This window comes from Callithrix jacchus, chromosome 13 (genome assembly GCF_049354715.1).
Source record: "Callithrix jacchus isolate 240 chromosome 13, calJac240_pri, whole genome shotgun sequence".
NCBI classification, from domain to species: Eukaryota; Metazoa; Chordata; class Mammalia; order Primates; family Cebidae; genus Callithrix; species Callithrix jacchus.
This window is the reverse complement of record NC_133514.1, coordinates 28711673-28733781: the sequence shown is the minus strand read 5'-3', so window position 1 is coordinate 28733781 and position 22109 is coordinate 28711673. Positions and strand designations below refer to the sequence as shown.

The 22109-nt window shown below is 42.8% G+C and overlaps 1 protein-coding gene across 7 annotated transcripts in view; it reads right to left on the bottom strand.

Annotated features, from left to right (window-relative positions):
• Positions 1-12473: 12473 nt before the first annotated feature.
• Positions 12474-22109, bottom strand: part of DLC1 (DLC1 Rho GTPase activating protein) — a 521814-nt gene continuing 512178 nt past the window's right edge. For all 7 annotated transcript variants that reach the window (XM_078347425.1, XM_078347424.1, XM_035270216.3 and 4 more), the window contains 5 exons: positions 20846-20960; positions 19483-19701; positions 17818-18035; positions 15386-15559; positions 12474-15030 (listed from right to left, as the gene is read on the bottom strand). In XM_078347425.1, the coding sequence (XP_078203551.1) occupies positions 14910-15030; positions 15386-15559; positions 17818-18035; positions 19483-19701; positions 20846-20960 (847 nt within the window). In that variant the 3' untranslated portion in view covers positions 12474-14909. The remainder of the gene's footprint in view (positions 15031-15385; positions 15560-17817; positions 18036-19482; positions 19702-20845; positions 20961-22109) is intronic.

Below are 22109 nucleotides of genomic sequence, written 5' to 3'. Positions count from 1 at the left end.
TTCCTTGCCTCTCGTAGCTTCTGGTGGTTGCTGGCAATTGTGGACGCTCTGTGGTTTATAGATCCATCCTTCCAGTCTCTGCATCCTAATCACATATACTGCCCTCGTGCCTATTACTCCACACATCTGTACATCTGTGTCACTTTTTAAATGGAGACCAGTGATTTGATTTAGAGCCTACCCCATCCAGTGTGACCTCATTTTAACTTGATTTTTCTTTTTGTTTTACTTTTTTCTTTTTTGTAGTTTGTTTGTTCATTTGTTTTTTTGTTTTTGTTTTTTTTTTGAGATGGAGTCTGGCTCTGTTGCCCAGGCTGAAGTGCAGTGGTGCCATCTTGGCTCACTGGAACCTCCACCTTCTAGGTTGAAGTGATTTTCCTGCCTCAGCCTCCTGAGTAGCTGGGATTACAGGTGTGTACCACCACACCCAGCTAATGTTGGTATTTTAGTAGAGACGGGGTTTCACTATGTTGGCCAGGCTGGTCTTGAACTCCTGACCTCAGGTAATCTGCCCACCTTTGCCTCCCAAAGTGCTAGGATTATGGGCATGAGCCACTGCATCTGGTGTCTGCAGTTTAATTTTCAAAATTTTAATTGTCGTGGGTTTATAATACAGCTCTAACTATATGTTTCCCTCCTTAAAACTTCTCAAAGCTTCCCATTTGCATGTCACGCCACAATAAAATTCCTTAGAATGGGCTGGGTGCGGTGGTTCACACCTGTAATCCCAGCATTTTGGGAGGCCGAGGCGGGCAGATCATCTGAGGTCAGCTGTTCAAGACCAGACTGACCAACATGGAAAAATCCTGTCTCTACTAAAAATAGAAAATTAGCTGGGCGTGGTGTTTTATGCCTATAATCCCAGCTACTTGGGAGGCTGAGGCAGGAGAATTGCTTGAACCTGGGAGGCGGAGGTTGCAGTGAGCTGCGATCGTGCCATTGCACTCCAGAGTGAAACTCCATCTGAGAAAAGAAAAAGATTCCTTAGAACGATATGCAAGGCTCTTCTCAACCTTCCCAATCATGCTGCCCATGCGTACTTCTGCAGGTGCTTCTCCTGCTGAGCCTCCAGAGCAGCTTCCTCCTGCTTTGTCACCAACCTAGACTCCTCCAGGCTGTCTATGCCCCCAGCTTGCCTGCTTGGAATACCTCCCGCCGCTTCCCCCCTCATCCTTCAACACCTGGCTCAGGTGTCTTCGTTTTATCTGGGCCACTGGGTAGAGTTTCCACTAAAACACATTGTATTGAAATTATTTCTTTGTCTGTCTCCTTGGAAAGACTATCAGCACCTCCAAGTCAGGAGGGCTGACTTACATTACTGTGGCTTTCTTCTGTTGGTTCATAGTAGGCATTTAGCTCAACTCGTTTGTTGAATGACTAGCTCAGTAGAAAATCTAGAAATCCAGTGCTGCTAAATTCCAGTCTCCATAAGGATAAGAACTTTCAGGCCTTTCCCACCTCACCTATAGGGAGAGCCACCAAGCTTGAATGGTAATAATCTTGATTCATATGAATTTTATGGGTGTGTATAGTTTGTTTTAGGCATGTGCTTAAACTAAGAAAAAATAAGAAACACATTTAGAAGTAATAATACAAAGCATTCATTATGCATCAGTTACCATGAGTACTAATTTCTTTGCTGTTATTACCTCCATTTCCTTGCGATCACACAGCTAATATAAATGGTGGTTTGACCCCAGAGAATCTGGCTTTAGAGTTCATGCTCCCACTTGCTACATGTCATGGCCTCTAGTATAACAATAAAGATAATATCTAACAGGTACTCGGTGCTTAGCATGTGCCGAGGGCTGTTCCTAAGGCTTTATGTGATTAATTTCACAGGGAACCCTGGAGAACTTAACCTAGCAGTAATTTGCTTTCTTCATCTGTAACACAGAATATTACCTCCAATCTCATTGTTTCTTTTGTGGTGAGAGTTAAATAAGATAATGCATGGAAAAAATAGAATTGTGCAGACCCGCCTGTTTAAATGAACATTATTCATGCATCCCAATGGATAGTCATAGCTTTAGGGGAGTAAAAGTAGAGAAAGGGGACACATCGCTGGCTGGTTGGAACTAGGTCCCTGCCCTAGAAGAATCTGAGTTTTGAGTGAAAGTCAGACAGGGGCACCTTGATGGAGGTAAACCACAGATAAATGACTACAATTGAAATGCTCATCTACTATGCTGTTGGGCGGGGTGGGGGAGGGATACCAAATTGAAGTTCCTCCAGAATAACTGCTGTCATCCAAACCTGATTCCTAGTCCATTTATTGCTGTCATTTTAAACCCCTGGGCAAGGCAGTGTGGTGGCTCCTGCCTGTGGTCTCAGCTGCTGTGAAAGCTGAGGTGGGCGGATTGCTTGAGGCTAGGAGCTCTAGGTTGCAGTGTGTTGTGATTGTGCCTGTGAACAACCACTACATTCTAGTCTGGGCAGCATAGTCAGATCCCATCTCTAAAAGCCAACAAAACAAAGCGACAAAAATAAATGAAAATCTCAGCCCCTCTAAGCCTGCTTCTACTTCTAGAAAATTAGATGCTTAGATCTGGCTATCTTGAAAATGCCATCCAAGTCAACATTCTCTGACTCCACGGCCCCCAAGTCTTTTGCATAGGAAGATACTTTCTTACCCTGCCTTTCCCTGCTGTTCCAAAGGAAGGCATGTTCCCTGACTTTGATGCTCTGTGTGTTTCTTTCCTCATGGCACATTTGCTATTTCCCTCTCCAGTGACAAATGTCCTTTGTCTCCAAAATTCTGCAGATGGGCCCCTGAACTTAAGAAAATGTTGCCCAAATCTACTTTCTCTAACCACCACCCTGTAGCTGTGTCTTCATCTGTCTTAATTTATTGAGGACCACTGGCTCTCTACTGCCTCCTGCAGTATTCCCTCTGTAATGACTTTAGATAGCTCTCCCTTCCGAACGGGGGCAAACAAAAATAATTTCTCAGCCTATCTAGCAGAGATAGTTTGAATACTTTATTTATTCTATTTTCATTTCTTAGAAGATTTTACTTCTTCTTGCTCTGTTGCCCAGGCTGAGTGCAGTGGTGCAATCATAGCTCACTGCAGTCTCAAACTCCTGGGCTCAAGTGATCATCCTGCCTCAGCCTCCTGAGTAGCTGGGATTACAGGTGCATGCCACCAGTCTTGGCTACTTAAAAAAATATATTTTGTAGAGAAGGAGTCTCGCTATGTTGCCCAGGGTGGTCTCCAACTCCTCTTCTCAAGCAATCCTCCTGTCTCAGCCTCCCAACGCACTAGGATTATAGTCATGAAACACTGCACCTTGCCAGTTCTCCCTTTTTAAAGGGGACAAAAGATAAATAATTCCTTAGCCTATCTAGCAGAGATAGTCTGAGTACATTTATTTATGTATGTATTTATTTGTTTTGAGACGAGTCTTGCTCTGTTGCCTAGGCTGGAGTGCAGAGGCACAATCTCAGCTCACTGCAACTTCTGCCTCCCAGGTTCAAGCAATTCTTGTGCCTTAGCCTCCGGAGTAGCTGGGACTACAGCCATGTACCACCACACCTGGCTAATATTTATATTTTTAGTAGAGATGGGGTTTCACCATCTTATCCATGCTGGTTTCAAACTCCTGAGCTGAAGTGATCCACCCGCCTTAGCCTCCCACAGTGCTGGGATTATGAATACTTTAAAATTAATAGAAACATAAGAAACATATGGTGATTTTTCTTATTTGCAAATTAATAGGAGCCTAAAAAGCTGTAAGAAACTAAAAATCTTTTTTTTTTTTTTTTTTTTTTTTTTGAGACAGTCTTGGTTCATGTCGAAGCAGGAGTGCAGTTGCACCATCTTCGCTCCCTACAACCTCTGCCTCCCAGGTTCAAGTGATTTTCGTAACTTGGCCTCCTGAGTAGCTGGGATTATAGGCACGTGCCACTACACCTGGCTAATTTTTGTACCTTTATTAGAGATGGATTTCACCATGTTGGCCAGGCTGGTCTCGAACTCCTGACCTCAGGTGATTTGCCAGCCTTGGCCTCAGCCTCCCAGAGTGCTGGAATTACAAGCATGAGCCACTGCACTCTGCTGAAACTAAAAGTCTTTTTTTTTTCTTTTGTTTTAGGGATCAAGAGATAGGAAGGGAAGGCATATGGAAGCGTGAAAGATGAAGAGAGAACCAGGGAAGGGACTGAGAGAAGACACAGGGAGCAGGGACCATTTGAGGCCCCAGTAGGGCCCTGGAGTCCTAGAGTTGGCTTGAAGGAGGCAAGAGAGAAAAGTCACGAAGAGTAAGAAGGCATTTGTGTGAAGAAACATTGGCCAGATAATGAAAGCCTGAATACCAAGAAGATGAGAAAAGAAAGAGGCCTAGAGTCAGTGTGAAAATTGAAACAAGAAATCGCATTCTCTCAGGCAGCATAAGAAAGGGAGTCCAGCTCTTTCGGTGTCTCCAAGCACAGAGGTGTGACTAGACCTAGGAATTTTTGTGAGTCTATTTTGATAATTAGAAACCTTGCCCTGGGCCGTGCTCTGTGGTTCACACCTGTAATCCCAGCACTTTGAGTGGCCGAGGCAGGTGGATATCTTTGAGCCCAGGAGTTTAAGATCAGCCTGGCCAACATGGCAAAACCTGTCTCCACAAAAAAAGAAAAAGAAAAAAAGAAAAGAAAGAAAGAGAGAGAGAGAAAGAAAAAGAAAGAAACCCTACCCTGGTCCTTCTTTTGTTTGCTTCCTGCCAGTTCTTCCTTTTTTTGTTGCTTAAATGAGAGTTTTGTGTTATTTGGAGGATGCTGTTTTTTATATTTCCTGATTTTATCTCTATTTGTTCTTTTCTTGGGATTAAATGGGTTTAGACTCAGAGGAAACTAGGAAGTGAGTAAAAGCAAACAAAAGGAGTTAGCCTTTGAAATGATTTTCCTATTCTGTTATGTCTACTCTGTCGTGAAATGGCTGTGCTCAAAAATCACCAAAAATACAATTCTGAAATTGAAATGCCCACAAGTCCTCTGAAAGGCAGCTTAACTTCAGGCTGAATGAGCCACTGAAGTCATTCGTCCAAAAGGGATGGATCTGTTGGGTCTCTCAGAGTAGAAGCCCACTAGGATATGGGATATGCCCATGGTGGAAAAGATTTATCTGATCCAGGAATATTTGTGGCATTAGGTTGGTTAAAACAAACAAAAAAGCAACCAAAAACCCCCACCAAACCAAGAGATTTGCCCTCATCTTGCCTTCTTCCAGAATTTTAGTATCTTCTTTCTTTTCTATAAAGTAGCCCAGAAACATATTCTATTATTTTGCATCTCGGGGTGAAATATTCTCTAGCTCTTCGAGATATTCCAGCATTTTCTTCTTGCTTTAATAATCGTTCCAGACTGTGTGACAGAATTTCCTGCTTTCTTGGAATGATATTTGTGATCTGTTTATATGTTTACATTTGGAAACACTGCAACAAAATAGAGTTCTGCTTATCTTTGTTAGTGAAAAAAATACATCCTATCTGCTGGCCCCAGAAGTAAGGAAAACGGCTTTCTCTGGGACAGATGTTAAATCCCCCATTTCCTTGATTAATCACCTCCTGTGCTGAGTGCTTGAGAGAGCCAGGAACAGTTGCTGGGCTACAGACTTGAGTTTGTTGAAGTGGATGGCCTGGGACAGTCTTCAGGTTTAAAAAAAGTTTTTAATTTTTGTGAGTACATAGTAGGTATATGTAGTTATGGGCTGTATGAGATGTTTTGATACAGGCATTTTTCCTTTGTGTTACAGACGATCCTATCCAATTATATTCTTTTTTTTTTTTGGAGATGGAGTTTCACTCTTGTTGCACAGGCTGAAGTGCAATGGCACAATCTTGGCTCACTGCAACTTCCGTCTCCCGGGTTCAAGCGATTCTCCTGCCTCAGTCTCCCGAGTAACTGGGACTACAGGCACCCACCACCACACCCAGCTAATTTTTTGTACTTTTAGTAGTGATGGGTTTTCACCATGTTGGCCAGGCTGGTCTCGAACTCCTGACTTCAGGTTATCTGCCCACCTTGGCCTCCCTAAGTGCTGGGATTACAGGCATGAGCCACCATTCCCGGCTCCTCCAATAACATTCTTTAGGTTATTTTAAAACGTACGATTAAGTTATTATTGATTATCATCACCCTGTTGTGCTATCAAATAGTAAATCTTATGCATTTCTTCTAACTATTTTGGTTTGTACCCATTAACCATGTTCACTTTTCCCCACTACCCTTCCCAGCCTCTGGTAACCATCCTTCTACTACATCTAGGAGTTCAATTGTTTTGATTTTAAGATCCCACAGCCTTCAGTTTTAAAAGCCTTTGAAAACTGCTTTTCACTGAGTACACTCAAATTGTGTGTGTGTCATTAAAAGTTATTTCACACTTATTTTTAAGAGGATTCTAGCCTTGATTAGCAGTTATAAATAATATATGTATACACTGAAAATAGGAAAATTAGGGCTGGGCGCGGTGGCTCATGCCTGTAATCCCAGCACTCGCCACTTGGGAGGCCGAGGTGGGTGGATCACCTGAGGTTGGGAGTTTGAGACTAGTCTGACCAACATGGAAAAACCCCATCTCTACTAAAAATACAAAAATTAGCTGGGTTTGGTGGTACATACCTGTAATCTCAGCTATTCAGGAGGCTGAGGCAGGAGAACTGCTTGAACCTGGGAGGTGGAGGTTACAGTGAGCCAAGATTGTGCCATTGCACTCCAGCCTGGGCAATAAGAGTGAAACTCTGTTGAAAGAAGGAAAGAAAGAAAGGGAAAGAGGGAAAGGAAGGGAGGGAGTGAGGAAAAGAAAAGAGGGAGAGAAAGAAAGGAAGGAAGGAAGAAAGAAAGAAAGAGAAAGAAAGAATGAACATTAAGTCCTCGTACAATTATTCTGTGTAATCTGAGAAATATTTGAAAACTGTTGAAAGGGTGGAGCAGGTTAAGGGATGTTACAAAGAATCCTTTGGAGGTGAAAGTCTAGAAACCACTGTGGAAGATGCATCTTTGTCTTAGAATTGTTGTTACTGCTCACTTTTGAGTGCAGACCTCTCTCTCTTATCAAACCTGGGTTAGGAACTTTTTCCATCAAAGCTGACTCTGGGCTCTGAATGCCGCTGTTGAATGGCCAGTCTTACCAACATGAAAAGAAGCCACGATACCAGAGGCAAGGGAACTGTACAGACAGGAACAGACCACAAAATGACAGCTGTGGTTGCTGGAACAGCAGTGTCTGTGAGTGTCCTTTAGCTTGCAGCGAGCCGAGAATAGTCTGAATTATTAGGCATTCTTTATGATCAGCTGCATCTTTATCTCTAGTTTGGAGACGTGTAGATCCCCAGCAGCAAAGAAAAGAGGTCATCCAACCCTGGCTTGAGAAATGCAGAGGCTGGCCATAGGTAGCGGAGATGCAGTTTTAGTCTTGTGGCAGGCGGAATGTTGAGTTGATGTTATCTGACCTGACATGGAGCCAGTTAGGTTTTTACAAATATTTACCATATTTCTGTTCATTCCTTTTATTTTCTTTCTCTCTTTCTCTTTTCTTTCTTCCTTTCTTTTTCTTTCTCTCTCTCTCTCTTTTTCTTTCTTTCCTTCTTTCCTCTCTCTTTTTTTCTTTCTTTCTTTTTTTTTTTTTTGAGACAGGGATCTTACTCTGTTGCCGAGGTTGAAGTGCAGTGGCAGGATCCTACCTCACTGCAGCCTCAAACTCCTGGGCTCAAGTGATCCTCCTGCCTCAGCCTCCCAAGTAGATGGGACTATAGATGTGAACTGCTGTGCCCAGCTAATTTTTACTTTTTTTTTCTGTAGAGATGGGATCTCCCTATGTTGCCCAGGCTGGTCTCGATCTCTTAGGCTCACGTGATCCTCCTTTTTCCGTCTCCCAAAGTGTTGTGATACAGAAGTGAGCTACCACACCCATCCTATTTCTTTCTTAAGAGCATTATTATTCCTATTCCTATTATTATTATTATTATTTTTTGTTTTGAGACGGAGTTTCGCTCTTGTTACCCAGGCTGGAGTGCAATGGTGCAATCTCGGCTCACCGCAACCTCTGCCTCCTGGATTCAGGCAATTCTCCTGCCTCAGCCTCCTGTGTAGCTGGGATTACAGGCACGCACCACCGTGCCCAGCTAATTTTTTCTATTTTTAGTAGAGACGGGGTTTCATCATGTTGACCAGGATGGTCTCGATCTCTTGACCTCATGATCCACATGCCTCCGCCTCAACGTGCTGGGATTACAGGCTCGAGCCACCGCACCCGGCCTATTATTATTATTTTGAGACAAAGTCTCGCTCTCTTGCCCGTGCTGGAGTGCAGTGGGGCTGTCTCTGCTCACTGCAACCTCCACCTCCCTCGTTTAATCAATTCCCCTGCCTCAGCCTCCCGAGTAGCTGGGATTGCAGGTGCACCTCACTGCACCTGGCTAATTTTTTCATACTTTTAGTAGAGACAGGGGTTTCACCACATTGGCCAGACTGGTCTCGAACTCCTGACCTCAGGCAATCTGCCCACCTTGGCCTCCCAAAGTGCTGGGTTACAGGCGTGAGCCACCACACCTGGTTCTTAAGAGCATTATTATAGTCCAAGAGAGTGATAGTGGTTAAATTGCTTGAAAATATATTCTCAGATCTTTGAAATAGCATCTGCATTATCCAAATACAGGAGCCACTAGCCACATGAGGCTATTTAAGTTTAAATTAATAAAAGATTAAATTACATTAAGCATTCAGCTCCTCAGTTACACTAGCAGCAGCCACATGTGCTATGCTCATCCATATTTGACTGGGCGGATAAGGAGATCTCCAGCGTGGCAGAATGTTCTAAGTACCGCCCTAAAGTTTCTTGAGTCCATTTGTAAATATTATGTAGTTACTATATTTCTTTAAGCTTTCCTATCTCTTTAAACTTTTCCATCTATAAAATGAGACTAATAAGGTCTCTCCCTCAAAAGGATGCTATGAAATTTACTTATTATTTTTCTGAGACAGGGTTTCACTCTGTCATCCAGGCTGGCGTGCAGTGGTATGATCACTGCAGCCTCCACCTCTCCGGCTCCAGAAATCCTCCAACTTCAGCCTCCAGAGTACCTGGTGGCCAGCTAATTTTTGTACTTTTTGTAGAGACGGGGTTTTGCCATGTTGCCCAGGCTGGCCCAAACTCCTGGGCTGGAACATCCACCTGCCTCAGCCTCCCAGAGTGCTGGCATTACAGATGTGAGCCACCACGCCTGGCATTATGAAATTGAAATGAGATATTAACTGTATATAAAGCACAAATTCTTGTACCCAGAACGTTATAATATTATAATAAATGTTTGCTCATGTGTCCATTCAGACTTGGGCCTAACACATTTGTATTTTAAAAGTGCCTGTAACCTAAAAAGCTTTTGAAATGACCTCCGTGCAAGTCAGACTATTTTTATAGATACACACATCACTTATGGTTAGCACCATTCTCAGAGTCATAAGAAGAGTAAGGTTTTTCCTTTCCATATTGTTTTGTATCTTAATAGAAAAGACAGGCTGGGCACAGTGGCTGGCTCATGCCTGTAATCCCAGCACTTTGGGAGGCTAAGGCGGGTGGATCACTTGAGGTCAAGAGTTCAAGACCAGCCTAGCCAACATGGTGAAACCTTGTCTCTACTAAAAATACAAAAAAAAACAAAGCCAGGTCTGGTGGTGCATGCCTGTAATCCCAGCTTCTTGGGAGGTTAAGGCAAAAGAATCTCTTGAACCCAGAAAGCAAAGGTTACAGTGAGCCAAGATTATACCACTGTACTCCAGCCTGGGTGACAGAGTAAGTGAGACTCCGTCTCAAAAAAAGAAAAAGAGAGCAAGAGAGAGAAAAAGGAAACGAGAATCCCTTATGAGCTGTAACACTTTTAGCCCTGAACTCCCGTCCCCTTAAAAAAAAAATCCAGTGAGTTGAAAAATATGTGCGGAAAGGTGTTTATTACTCTAGGTGTCAACACAGCCTTCAGTCCGGACAGGCAAGCCGGCTGCTCTCATGGGAGCTGTGTATATACAGCAAAGGTAATTACTTTGGGCTACAGCTACCAACATGATTTAGCAAACTCCCTGCTTGCAAAAGTCTCATCATCCCCTGGAGAACGGGCCCAACTCATTGCAACTGTGCAGACCTACCTGAGCTTTTCCTGCCACAGGCTCTTTGAAATTTGTTATAATTTGCATTCCTTAGGCAAATGGAATTTAAATTCCTTAGGCAAATTTCATCCTGATGGAACACCAAGATGACATGCATGCCATGATCTCATTGTTTGGGATTTCTGCTTTAGAGTCATTCATGTATGCTTCAACAGGCAGGGGAGGGAAAGCAGCTGGGCTCAGTTCCACTTTGCTTTCCCCAATGTTCCTTTACAGCTGAATGGCCCCTTGCTTTTCAAAGCACCTTCACAAATATCTCCTCAGTGCTTCCTGATATTTTTGTGTGATGGGGCGGACATAATGAGGTATTGCAGAAAGAGTCACTAGACGGGTATTCTGGTCCTGGGCTGCAAGTTAAGAAGCCTGTCAGTAGATCTTTCCATGTACCTACTAAGAAATGCATGATCAGAGGGAATGGGTGGGCTGCGATCAGCCCATATGGGTAATTATTTGTTCTGTTCTTGTACAAGGGGAGAATTGTTCTGTTCTTGCACAAGGGGAGCACAAGGTCACAAGAATTATCTTCCTTGTGACCTTCCTATGTGTCACAAGGAAGATAAGTGGAGTCTGTACATTTCAAATAATATATTTGATTTGCTAAACAGAACTACAAATTTTTTCAACCTCAACCTGAAATGAAACTTTCTCCTCCTTTTCATCTTCACTGATTTAAATTCTCTTGTTAGGCTGGGCGCAGTGGTTCATGCCTGTAATCCCAATATTTTGGAGGCCAAGGCCAGCAGATTGCCTGAGGTTAGGTGTTCAAGACCAGCCTGGCGAACATGGCAAAACCCCATCTCTACTAAAAATACAAAAAATTAGCTGGGCATGGTGGCGCGTGCCTGTAATCCCAGCACTTTGGGAGGCCAAGGCGGGTGGATCACGAGGTCAAGAGATGGAGACCATCCTGGTCAACATGGTGAAACCCCGTCTCTACTAAAAATACAAAAAATTAGCTGGGCACGGTGGCGCGTGCCTGTAATCCCAGCTACACAGGGGGCTGAGGCAGGAGAATTGCCTGAACCCAGGAGGCAGAGGTTGCAGTGAGTCGAGATCATGCCATTGCACTCCAGCCTGGGTAACAATAGTGAAACTCCGTCTCAATTAAAAAAAAAATACAAAAATTAGCTGAGTGCGGTAGCGTAATCCTGTAATCCCAGCTACTCCGGGGATGGGGGTTGAGGCAGGAGAATTGCTTGAACCTGGGAGGCAGAAGTTGCTGTGAGCCAAGATTTCATCACTACAGTCCAGCCGGGGTAACAGAAGAGACTCCATGTCAAAAAAAAAAAAAAAAATTCTCCTGTCATCTCAGTAATAGGGTGATGGAATTTCCTTGAGACTCTGACTAAGGTGGTGTAAACCAAAAAGTATCTGAGGCAGGTCTCAATCAATGTAGAAGTTTATTTTGCCAAGGTTAAGGACAATGCCTGGAAGACAGGTCTGTGAATTTCTCCAAAGATGATTTGAGGCTTCAGTATTTAAAGGGGAAAAGCAGGCTGGAGGGGGAAAGAGGGAGAGTAATACTAAATCCACAAGTTGCAAGTGAAAGGATCAGGTAGGGGGGCAGGCACGGTGGCTCACACCTGTAAACCAGCAGTTTGGGAGGTTGAGGCAGGCAGATCACTTGAGGTAAGGAGTTCCAGACCAGCCTGGCTAACATGGTGAAACCCTGTCTCTTACAAAAATACAAAAATTAGCCGGGTGTGGTGGCGCGTGCCTGTAGTCCCAGCTACTCAAGAGGCTGAGGCAGGAGAATCTCTGGAACCTAGGAGGTGGAGGTTGCAGTGAGCCAAGATTGTACCACTGTACTCTAGTCTGAGTGAACAAGACTCCATCTCAAAAAACAAATAAACAAACAAAAAAAAACAAGGAGCAAGTAGGGGAATAGTCAATTATATGTTTGAATGTTTGTCTAGTGCTCAGTGAATTGGCACTCTACATAAGGTAATGTGAACATACTTGTCTTTTTCAGTTAAAACTTAAGATCCCGAGGTGGAGGTTGCAGTGAGCCAAGATTGTACCACTGTACTCTAGTCTGAGTGAACAAGACTCCATCTCAAAAAACAAATAAACAAACAAAAAAAACAAGGAGCAAGTAGGGGAATAGTCAATTATATGTTTGAATGTTTGTCTAGTGCTCAGTGAATTGGCACTCTACATAAGGTAATGTGAACCTACTTGTCTTTTTCAGTTTAAAACTTAAGATCCCACTAAGTTAAACAATTTTCAGTCTCTACCATCTCAAAGTGGGCAATGAATCAAAAGGAAGCTTTAAGATAAACTGGATCCTAGATGCTCTTCCCTTTTCAATAACAGGAGCTAATCCGATCAGTTCAGTTTAGCATATGATAAATTTATTAGGTGCCTACAAGTACAAAATACTGAAAGCTGCTGCAGGGGATTATAAAGATGTGTAGGACACAAGCCCTGCCTCAAAGAGCTTACAATCTAGGCAAGAGTCACACAGGTATGTTGTGATGGCGCCTTAAGTGACCTCAGCAGAGTTCTTGAAAATGTTCATATCCTTCAGATTCTTCTTTTGTCAAATATGTATGGAATCCTTTCTACAGGGAAGCCAAACAATGGGAAGAGACCTTTTGTGACATTCATTGGTGACCCTGACTCTGCTTGCGAGTATCTTTCTGCTGTCGCACCTTCTTGTCATCTTCTTGGCATCGTTTCCTAACTGGACCTTTGTTTGCAGACGATCTCCATGCTTCCTGAAGCTTCACCAGGGTTTCCTGTTTGGGAGTGGGTGGCTCAGTTGCAGTTTGGCCTTGGAATGATTTGCAGTCTGATATTTCTCCTTCAGCAAATTGCTCTTTTGATTTTAGTTGATGCTACAATGCTATGCTTTGCAATCTGAGGTTTTAAGGATGGGAGTGAGATACAATATCAAGGAAGGCAGCTGAGACTTTTCCCTTACTTAAAACATTTAATAGTGCACTGATTGATTATATTCTGTACAGATATAGAGCAAGTTATAAACCTCTTCCTTTTATTTATTTATTTTTTCACTTAGACTGTATTCACGTAACGTGTATTTACAATAAGGGGAAAAAAAGCCTTGAGGTACAAAACCCAAAAGAATATCCGAGGTATAAATACAAGTATATCTTAAATAATAATCTTTATCATGCCTTATCTATGTTTGAAAGCACAGTGGACATGTGGACATGTTTCTTAATAGAATGGTATATACAACATACAATCTTACAAATCTGGAAGCCATCAAAACTGAATATACAAGTATATCCTTCATGAGGAACACTGATATCCAAAATACTCAAATTTTAAAACTAATCTGACACCCTGCCCCAAAATTCTTCAAAGAACGTTTGAAATAACACTGAAAATGGTAGCTAAATTATAACAAAATAAAAATCCTTCTTACAATTCTCATTCATACATTATTCACTTTTGATCCATACAAAATAAATTTACTAATACTGTCTTCTTGAGTCAATCCTTACCACTACAGTAAAACCTGAATAAAGACCACCCTTCTAAAAAAAAAAATGCACTGGTTTGGATTGGTTTTCTTGTTGTTTTTTACTATGATTACTATTTTTCATTACCACTTAAACATATTGCAAGGACATTCTAAAGGGGGGGAAAAAAAAGAAATGTAGAAAAAAAAATAAGACAAAAAGTAATAAAACCAGAAAACCTATTTGCTGATAAGAACAAATCCAATTAATAAACACCTGCAGCTTTCAGGAATGCCATTAACAACCAAAGTTTTTTGTAGGTGGGTTACATTTACAGGGATTTCCTTGGGATACATATAGTTTCCTGTATTCCCATACATAGCATCTTAAAGCATTTCTGTTACAAACACAAAAATGCAAAGGATTCTAACAGGGAAAAAGTTTCGATGCTTGATTTAAGAGTAAGTGTTATCGTATTCAGTTTTTACGTCTCCACTTCAAAACAAAACATTAAAAACAAAACGCTGTGCATCAGAGCCAGTAAGGCTGGAGGGAGCAGTTCATCCCTGACCTAATCCATACTGGCTACAACTACATCATTATTTGCAATCAGGTCTAAAAATAAACTGCATTTGAAATGAGAGTCAGAGTCAATCTATTACAACCAAAGTACAGAAGACGTTGGTGGAGAAGGAATATGCTTAATAACCTGAAAAAGAAACCCCACAAATCGACAAGAGTGTTGGTCCCCCTTTCTGGGTAGTCAGATATTACAGGTTAAACTGAAACTGACCCATCAATCTCCTTCTTGGAGATTTCTCAGTGTGCCAGACACTGAATCCATCTTAGACATCTATTGCCATTCAACCAGCAACAAACACATTCACACTCCTCTGTGCAAACCATTCTTTGCTCATCTTGGTGAGAAAACACATCAAAGAGTACCAACTATCCAGTGGATACACCAGTCCCTCAACACACTGCAAATAAAGCGACACAGGTACGCATACACCGATATCACAAGAGAATGAAGTATCTTCATTATCTTCCATAACGTATTTAAAGAGTTTTGCTTCTCAGAAGCAATCTGAAATAAGAATACAAATACATTTTTTTTTTTGCACAGTCTTACATATTCCAGTCAAGGTCTATGAATACAGACCCTCAACAAACAGGAAGCAGCTTTTAAAATGTATCAAATTGCTATAGTCAATTCCTACACTCCAGCTCGTAGTTTTCTTTGTTTCATGATTAGACACAGAACTCATTCTTCAAGGACTGGCAACGTTCTAGAAACGAACACCCTGGTGGTGGAAGCAGTTGCTTTGCTTCAGTGATCACCTAGACTTGGTGTCTTTGGTTTCAGTGTTCTGGTTACTGAAGGAGTCCCGGATCTTTACAACTTCGGCTGCACACAAATGTCCAAATGATTTTGTATACCACTCCGGCATGTGGCCCCTATCAGAGAAAAGAAAAGCAGATGTGTTATTTAAGTTAGAAAGCACTAAAATAAAATGAGAAACATCTGTTTGCTAGTTCAAATGCATAAAATCTATCATTTCCTGTGGCTTTGAATTCATGGCAGAGCTACTATATTTGCATTGCTTTAGAACCACATTTTCTAAAGGATCCAAATTAGGAAGCAGTAGCTGAAAGACCAACAAACATGAAATGCTACTCTATAAACACCACTCTTCATGAAGTCACCAAGAAACAATGATGTGCACATTTAAGCCACTTTTTGCATTAAACAAAAAGTCTGAATTTCCTTCATGACCCTCACCATGTAAAAAAAATCAGAATCAGAACATACCTTAAGTCAGCTCTGCACATGTAGGTGAGTTTGGATTTTCCTGGCCCACAGGGTTCAATCAAATACCTGGACAAGAGCACGTTAACTCTCACACCCACCACAGGTGCCCGATCGTGATCCACGGAGGTTAGTAAAAGGGCACAGGCTCCCTTGGGTAAATTAGTCCTCCAGGTCCTGTAGAGACAAAACCAGAGGGGGAAATGATAGACTTTCATAGCCAAATTTAAAATCATGCTTCACTCTTCACTCTTTGCAATGGGCTGAGGGTTGAGGCTGTGTGATCCAGGCCTAGGTAAATGGCATCCTCTAAACTACTTGCTATGGTATACATGTGTTCCCTAAAAGCATGTGCTAGAAACTGAATCCCCAGTACAATAGTCTTGGGAGGTGGGGCTTAATGGGAGCTGGATTAATGCCAATTATAAATGAGCTTGACGCTGGGTTCAATGGTTCACGCCTATAATCCCAGCACTTATGGAAGCCAGGAAGGGAGGACCGCTTGAGCTCAGAAGTTTGAGACCAGCCTGGGCAACATAGTGAGATCTCATCTCTACTAAAAATAAAAAAATATTAGCTGGGCATGGTGGTGTGCCCCTGTAGTTCCAGCTACTCAGGGGGCTGAAGTGGTAGGACTACGTAAGCTGTAATCATGCCACTGTACTCAAACTTAGGCAACAGAGCGAGGCCTGTATCTCAAAATAAATATATAAATAAAAATGGCTTGAGGCTGTACATTTGCTCTTTTGCTCACCCTTACCCTCTATTTGCCCTTCCACTATGGGATGACACAGCAAGAAGACCCTCACCAGGCTGGGCATGGTGGCTCATGCCTATAATCCCGGCACTTTGGGAGGTTGAGGCAGGAGAATTGCTTGAGCCCAGGAGTTTGAGACTAGCCTGGACAACACGGTGAAACCATGTCTCTACCGAAAGCAATAGTGATGGCACATGCCTGTAGTCTCAGGTACTTGGGAGGCTAAGGTGGGAAGACTGCTTGATCCTGGGAGGTGAAGGCTTCAGTAAGCCACGAGCGTGCCACTGAAGTCTGAGTGAAACCATGTCCCCCAGTCAGTCAATCAATCAAACAACTAGATGCAGCTCCTTGATCTCGGACTTCCCGGCTTTTAGAACCATGAACCAAGTAAATATCTGTTCATCGTAAATCATGCAGTTTGTGATATTTTGTTAGAGCAGCATTACATGCACGAAGACACTCTTGTACAAGGGCTCCTGAATGAGGAATCTGTACAGAGCCGCTGTTACAGGCTTTATGTGCTCAGTCTCCTCTTTGAAAAAACAGCCAATTTGAACTGTAGCTTAAAACCATTTTTCTGCTTCACAAATGTCTTGAAACACAGACACCTAAAGGAGCACTGGCTGTCTGAAAATGTCTGGACTTCCAATGTGACATTTCCTCAAAGATTTTTGGAATTATTCTTTCAGGAATATCTCTAGAGAATTTATGAATTACACATAATTCAGCCTTAACCACATCTCCCTTGGGACTCAAATGTTATTTCCTGGCTTATTCATTCACTACCTGTTTCTGACAAGAAAATCTATCCTAAAACGGGCAAAAATCTGCTACCAATGAGCATATTCATTGGAAGGCGACTCTCTGAGCTCATTTACTAAAGGGTTCAAACCATTCTCAGTGAGGAACACACTGCTAAAATAAACAGAGTTCTATTTTCTATATTTGAAGGTTATTCACTATTTTTCTGGAAGCATGTTTTGTTTTGTTTAATAGAAACAAGATTTTGGTCTGTGGCCCAGGTCACAATACAGTGGCATGCCCACAGCTCACTGCAGCCTCAAACTCCTGGCTCAAAAGATACTCCTACCTCAGCCTCCTGGGTAGCTAGGACTACAGGCATGTACCACAACATGTGGCTTTTTTTTTTTTTTAAGACAGAGTCTTGCTCTTCACTCAGGCTGGATGCAGTGGTGTGATCCTGGCTCACTGTAACCTCTGCCTTCTGGGTTCAAGCAATTCTCCTGGCTCAGCCTCCTGAGTAGCTGAGACTACAAGTGAATGCCATCACATCTGGCTAATTATTTGTATTTTTAGTAGAGATGGGGTTTCACCATGTTAGACAGGGTGGTCTCAATCTCCTGACCTCATGATCTGCCTGCCATGACCTCCCAAAGTGCTGGGATTACAGGTTTGAGCCACCATGCCCAGCCAACATCTGGCTAATTAAAAAAATTTTTTTGTATAGATAGGGTCTTGCTATAATGCCCAGGCTGGTCTTGAACTCCTGGCCTCAAGTGATCCTCCCACCTTGGCCTCCCAAACTGCTGGGATTACAGGTATGAGCTGCCATGCCTCTATTTTAAATAATTATACCATATTGTAAGATCAGTGGCATATAAGATTGGTTCAGATGTGGAGTCATTGTTGTCACAAAAAACAATTTGGAAGTGCTCACCTTAAAACAACATAGTCCCGAGCAGGATGAGGTGCCATACTGTTTTGGACATACTGGTAAATTTCAGTTTGGCTGTCCAGGATTTCAATCACTTTTGAATCCAACAGGTCTACATCCCAGAGGTGCTGTTCTTTAAGTAGGCGCTTTAAGATTTCCTCAGGCACAGCAGGGACTTCAATGGTTGATCTCCAAAGCCTCAGAGGGGGTCCTTCGCTCACCTGGAAAGGAGATGCGTATTTCAGTGCCAAGACAATCCATACACACTTACTCTTTGAAGTCAAATTGTTAGTTGGACTAACAATTTTAGTTACATATAATCAATGTTAATTGATTTTATAAATCATATAAACAATACTATGTAATCAATATATAAATCAATATTAGGGGCTAAGAAATCTATGACTTAAATAGGCTGCTGTCCCCAAGTATATTTAAGAGTAAGCCAGAAAGTGAACAAAAGCTGTTGTCAACTCTGATCAAAACTATGACATTGGGCTGGGTGCAGTGGTTCATGCCTGTGATCCCAGCACTTTGGGAGGCCAAAGTGGGCAGATCACCTGAGGTCGGGAGTTCGAGACCAGCCTGGACAACATAGTGAAACCTGTCTCTACTAAAAATACAAAAATTATCCAGGCATGGTGGCAGGCACCTTTAAGTCCAGCTACTGGGGAGGCTAGGACAGGAGAATTGCTTGAACCCACAAGGCAGGGTTTGCAGTGAGCCAAGATCATGCCACTGCACTCCAGCTGGGGTAAGAAGAATAAAATTCCATCTCAAAAACAAGCAAAAAATGTATGACTTTTTTTTTTTTTCTGGGACCTACAGCAGGGTGAATGCAATAAAGAAATATCAGTCATTGACTGGGTGCAGTGGCTCACGCCTGTAATCCAGCACTTTGGGAGGTTGAAACAGGCGGATCACAAGGTCAGGAGATCGAGACCAGTCTGGCCAATATAGTGAAACCCCATCTCTATTAAAAACACAAAAATTAGCCAGGTGTGGTGGTGGGCACCTGTAGTCCCAGCTACTGAGGAGGCTGAGGCAGGAGAATAGCTTGAACCCAGGAGGCAGAGGTTGCAGTGAGCCGAGATCACACGATCTACTCAAGCCTGGGTGACAGAGTGAGACTCTGTTTCAAAAAAAAAAAAAAGATGGTAGAGATGACATTGACATATACCTCCTATGGACTTATTCTGCTGAGCCTTATAAGATGCCTCTGCCCTCAAGAGGTTTACCTAACTGGAATTAATTTCCCCCTAAGAGATTCCTGCCCTTAAAAAGCCAAGAGAACAGTAACTAAGAACAGAAGTGTACAAAGGGATTCTGACCAAATTATGGAAAAACTGAAGCATGTCATAGGCTGTCCCAAAGCTCAATGCCATTAGCAAAACAGTCTAGGGAAGTCTAGTTTAGTTCTGTAGAGCCAAAGGACTTCATTAGAAACAGCAGAAATCCTCTCCCAAGTGTTACACAAGATAGAAATTACTCGTCCTTTGCCAGGTTTCCACTCTCACCAGGGGAATCTGACTTACGCTGTGCCTAGCTCTAAAGGAGGGTGTGGGCTATAGATCCCCAGAGAGATTAGTTGGCAAAAGTGTGTTATCTCTGATGGACCCAAGCCTCAACTCCTGGACTCAACCAGCTGACAACAGGATAAAGCCTTACCTTCTTATAGGACAGCTCAGCCTGCTCTGAAGTGGAGTAGCTGACCCAGCCTTTAAACTTCTCTTTGACTTCTTTAAACAGGCCATCTACGCAGTCCTGGAGGAAGTGTTGGTAGTCAGCTGAGTCATCATTACCCAGGTGCCCGAGTGCTTCCAGAGTGAGGGGCTTCAGCTCTTGTTCGGTATAGGAATTACGACATCGGCTCATTTCCTCAGGAACCTGTGAGGAACATGAGGAACAGAAAGGAGGTGAGTCCACCTGTATTCAATCTCAATGCCCATCAGTGGGAAAGGCTGGGCAGAAACACGGGCCTGTCCTTAAAGCAGTGTAGGCATCTTCCCACTGGAGGTTATCATGCTGACCTCATGTGGGATCATGAGGATATGAACAGATCACCTCCATAAATATATCTGAAATCTTATTCCCATGTAAAGTCTTCTTCTTTGTTAAGTCAGAGTAGGGGAAGTGAATTACATTGACCAAAGCAGGTTTCTCAGATATAGAAGTTTAATTCCAGACAATCCAGACAATCTTTCTTTTTGACACAGGGTCTCATTCTGTTACCCAGGCTGGAGTGCAGTGGCAGAATTTTGGCTCACTGCAACCTCCACCTCCCTGAGCTCAGGTGGTCCTCCCACCTCAGCCTCCCAGGAAGCTGAGACCACAGGTGCACACCACCACACCCAGCTAATTTTTAAATTATTTTTGTAGGGATGTGGTCTCACCGTGTTGCCCTGGTTGGTCGCAAACTTCTGAGCTCAAGTGATCCATCCGCCTCGGCCTCCCAAAGTGTTAGAATCACAGGCATGAGCCGTTGCGTTCAGACGCTTTTGCTTTTTAAGTAAAGGGACCATTTCATTAAACATGATTAACTCTATCTGATACATTATAATAAATGTAAATAAGATATTCTCAGGCTATTTATACCATCTCCAGCTGTGGAAAAGGTCTTCGGGTAAGACGTGAACAAGTTATCAAGACAGACTTTGGACCTATTCACATTATCCTTAATAAAAGGGCCAAATGGTTAGGTGTGGTGGCTCACACCTATAATCCCAGCACATTGGGAGGCTGAGGCAGGTGGATCACGAGCTCAGGAGTTCGAGACCAGCCTGACCATCATGGTGAAACCCCATCTCTACTAAAAATACAAAAAATTAGCTGGGTGTGGTGGCAGGCGCCTGTAATCCCAGCTACTCAGGAGGCTTAGATAGGAGAATTGCTTGAGCCCGGGAGTCCGAGGTTGCAGTGAGCTGAGATCACGCCACTGCACATCAGCCTGGGTGACAGAGTGAGACTCCAAAGCAAAAAATGAATAAATAAATAAATAAAAATTAAGGGACTAACCTTCTCAATTCCTTACCTGGAAAAGTTTCTTGCACTCAGCAATCATATGGGCCAGCCCCTGAGTGGCAGCTAGGTTTTCATTCAAATCTTTCTGATCTGGTTTGCCCAAACTTTGTTTTCTTTGCATTACCCTAGGTAGAAGGAATACAAGAGGGGAACAGTTCAACTATTTATATATTTGTATTCAAGATATTATTCAAGGAAACCCAAAGGAGAGAGGAAAAAAAAATTCACTGAACCCTGCTTATTGTTAAGTGGATCAACAGCGTTTTTACCTTGGTCACCAGAGTAACTCAGAGTTTTGTCAACAACACAGAAAAACCATTAATATGCTCCTGATGAAATCCAGGTGATTAAAGCCATTTTGTTAAACAGGTTCCTATTCAGAATACGACAGCTCATAAGGCCTGTGTTTGCTCGTAGGGGAGCAGCAGCTTCTAAGGAGTGTGGGAAAGGAGTCCATAGGAGTTGGAGTAAAAGGTGTCACCGTCTTTACCTGCCTGAATACACAGCACCCCCCCTATCCTACAGTTGAGGGCTAAGTCCGTTGTTTCCTTGACGTTTTGTCTTCATCTTATTTGATCTCTCACTTCTACCCATCTCTAGTTCTGTATCCCCCTGCATGCTGGAGTGCCCCAGTCAACTTTTAAGAACTCTTTAAATATGGCTGGGCGTGGTGGTTCATGCCTGTAATCCCAGAACTTTGGGAGACCAAGGTGGGTGAATCACAAAGTCAGGAGTTCAACCCGCCTGGCCAACATGGTGAAACTCTATCTCCACTAAAAATACAAAAATGAGCCAGGCGTGGTGGCACAGGCCTGTAGTCCCAGCTACTTGGGAAGCGGAGGCAGCAGAATGCCTTGAACCCGGGAGGCAGATGTTGCAGTTAGCTGAGATCATGCTATTGCAGTCCAGCCTGGGTGACAGAGCTAGATTCTGTCTCAGAAAGAACTATTTAAACATACATTTAAACATTGTATAACTTTCAGAAGCAACCTAACCTTCACTAGCATAACTAGGCCCCAAGCCTATAGCTAAGAAATATTTTCCAAGTTTCTTTAGAGCTCAGGAAAAGTATCAGTTGGATGGATTTAGTCTGTGGAGGTTAAGTCCAGTGAGACTATTTTGTCATTCACTCCAGTAGACCAGTCTCAGGTACGTCTTCATTGGCAATGTGAGAATGGAGTCTAACTTTTTTTCTTGTTTCAGGAAGAGTCCCACAAAACTACAGCTACCGAGTATCCTAGGAGGAATATGGCTGCCCCATCTGTGCATACACC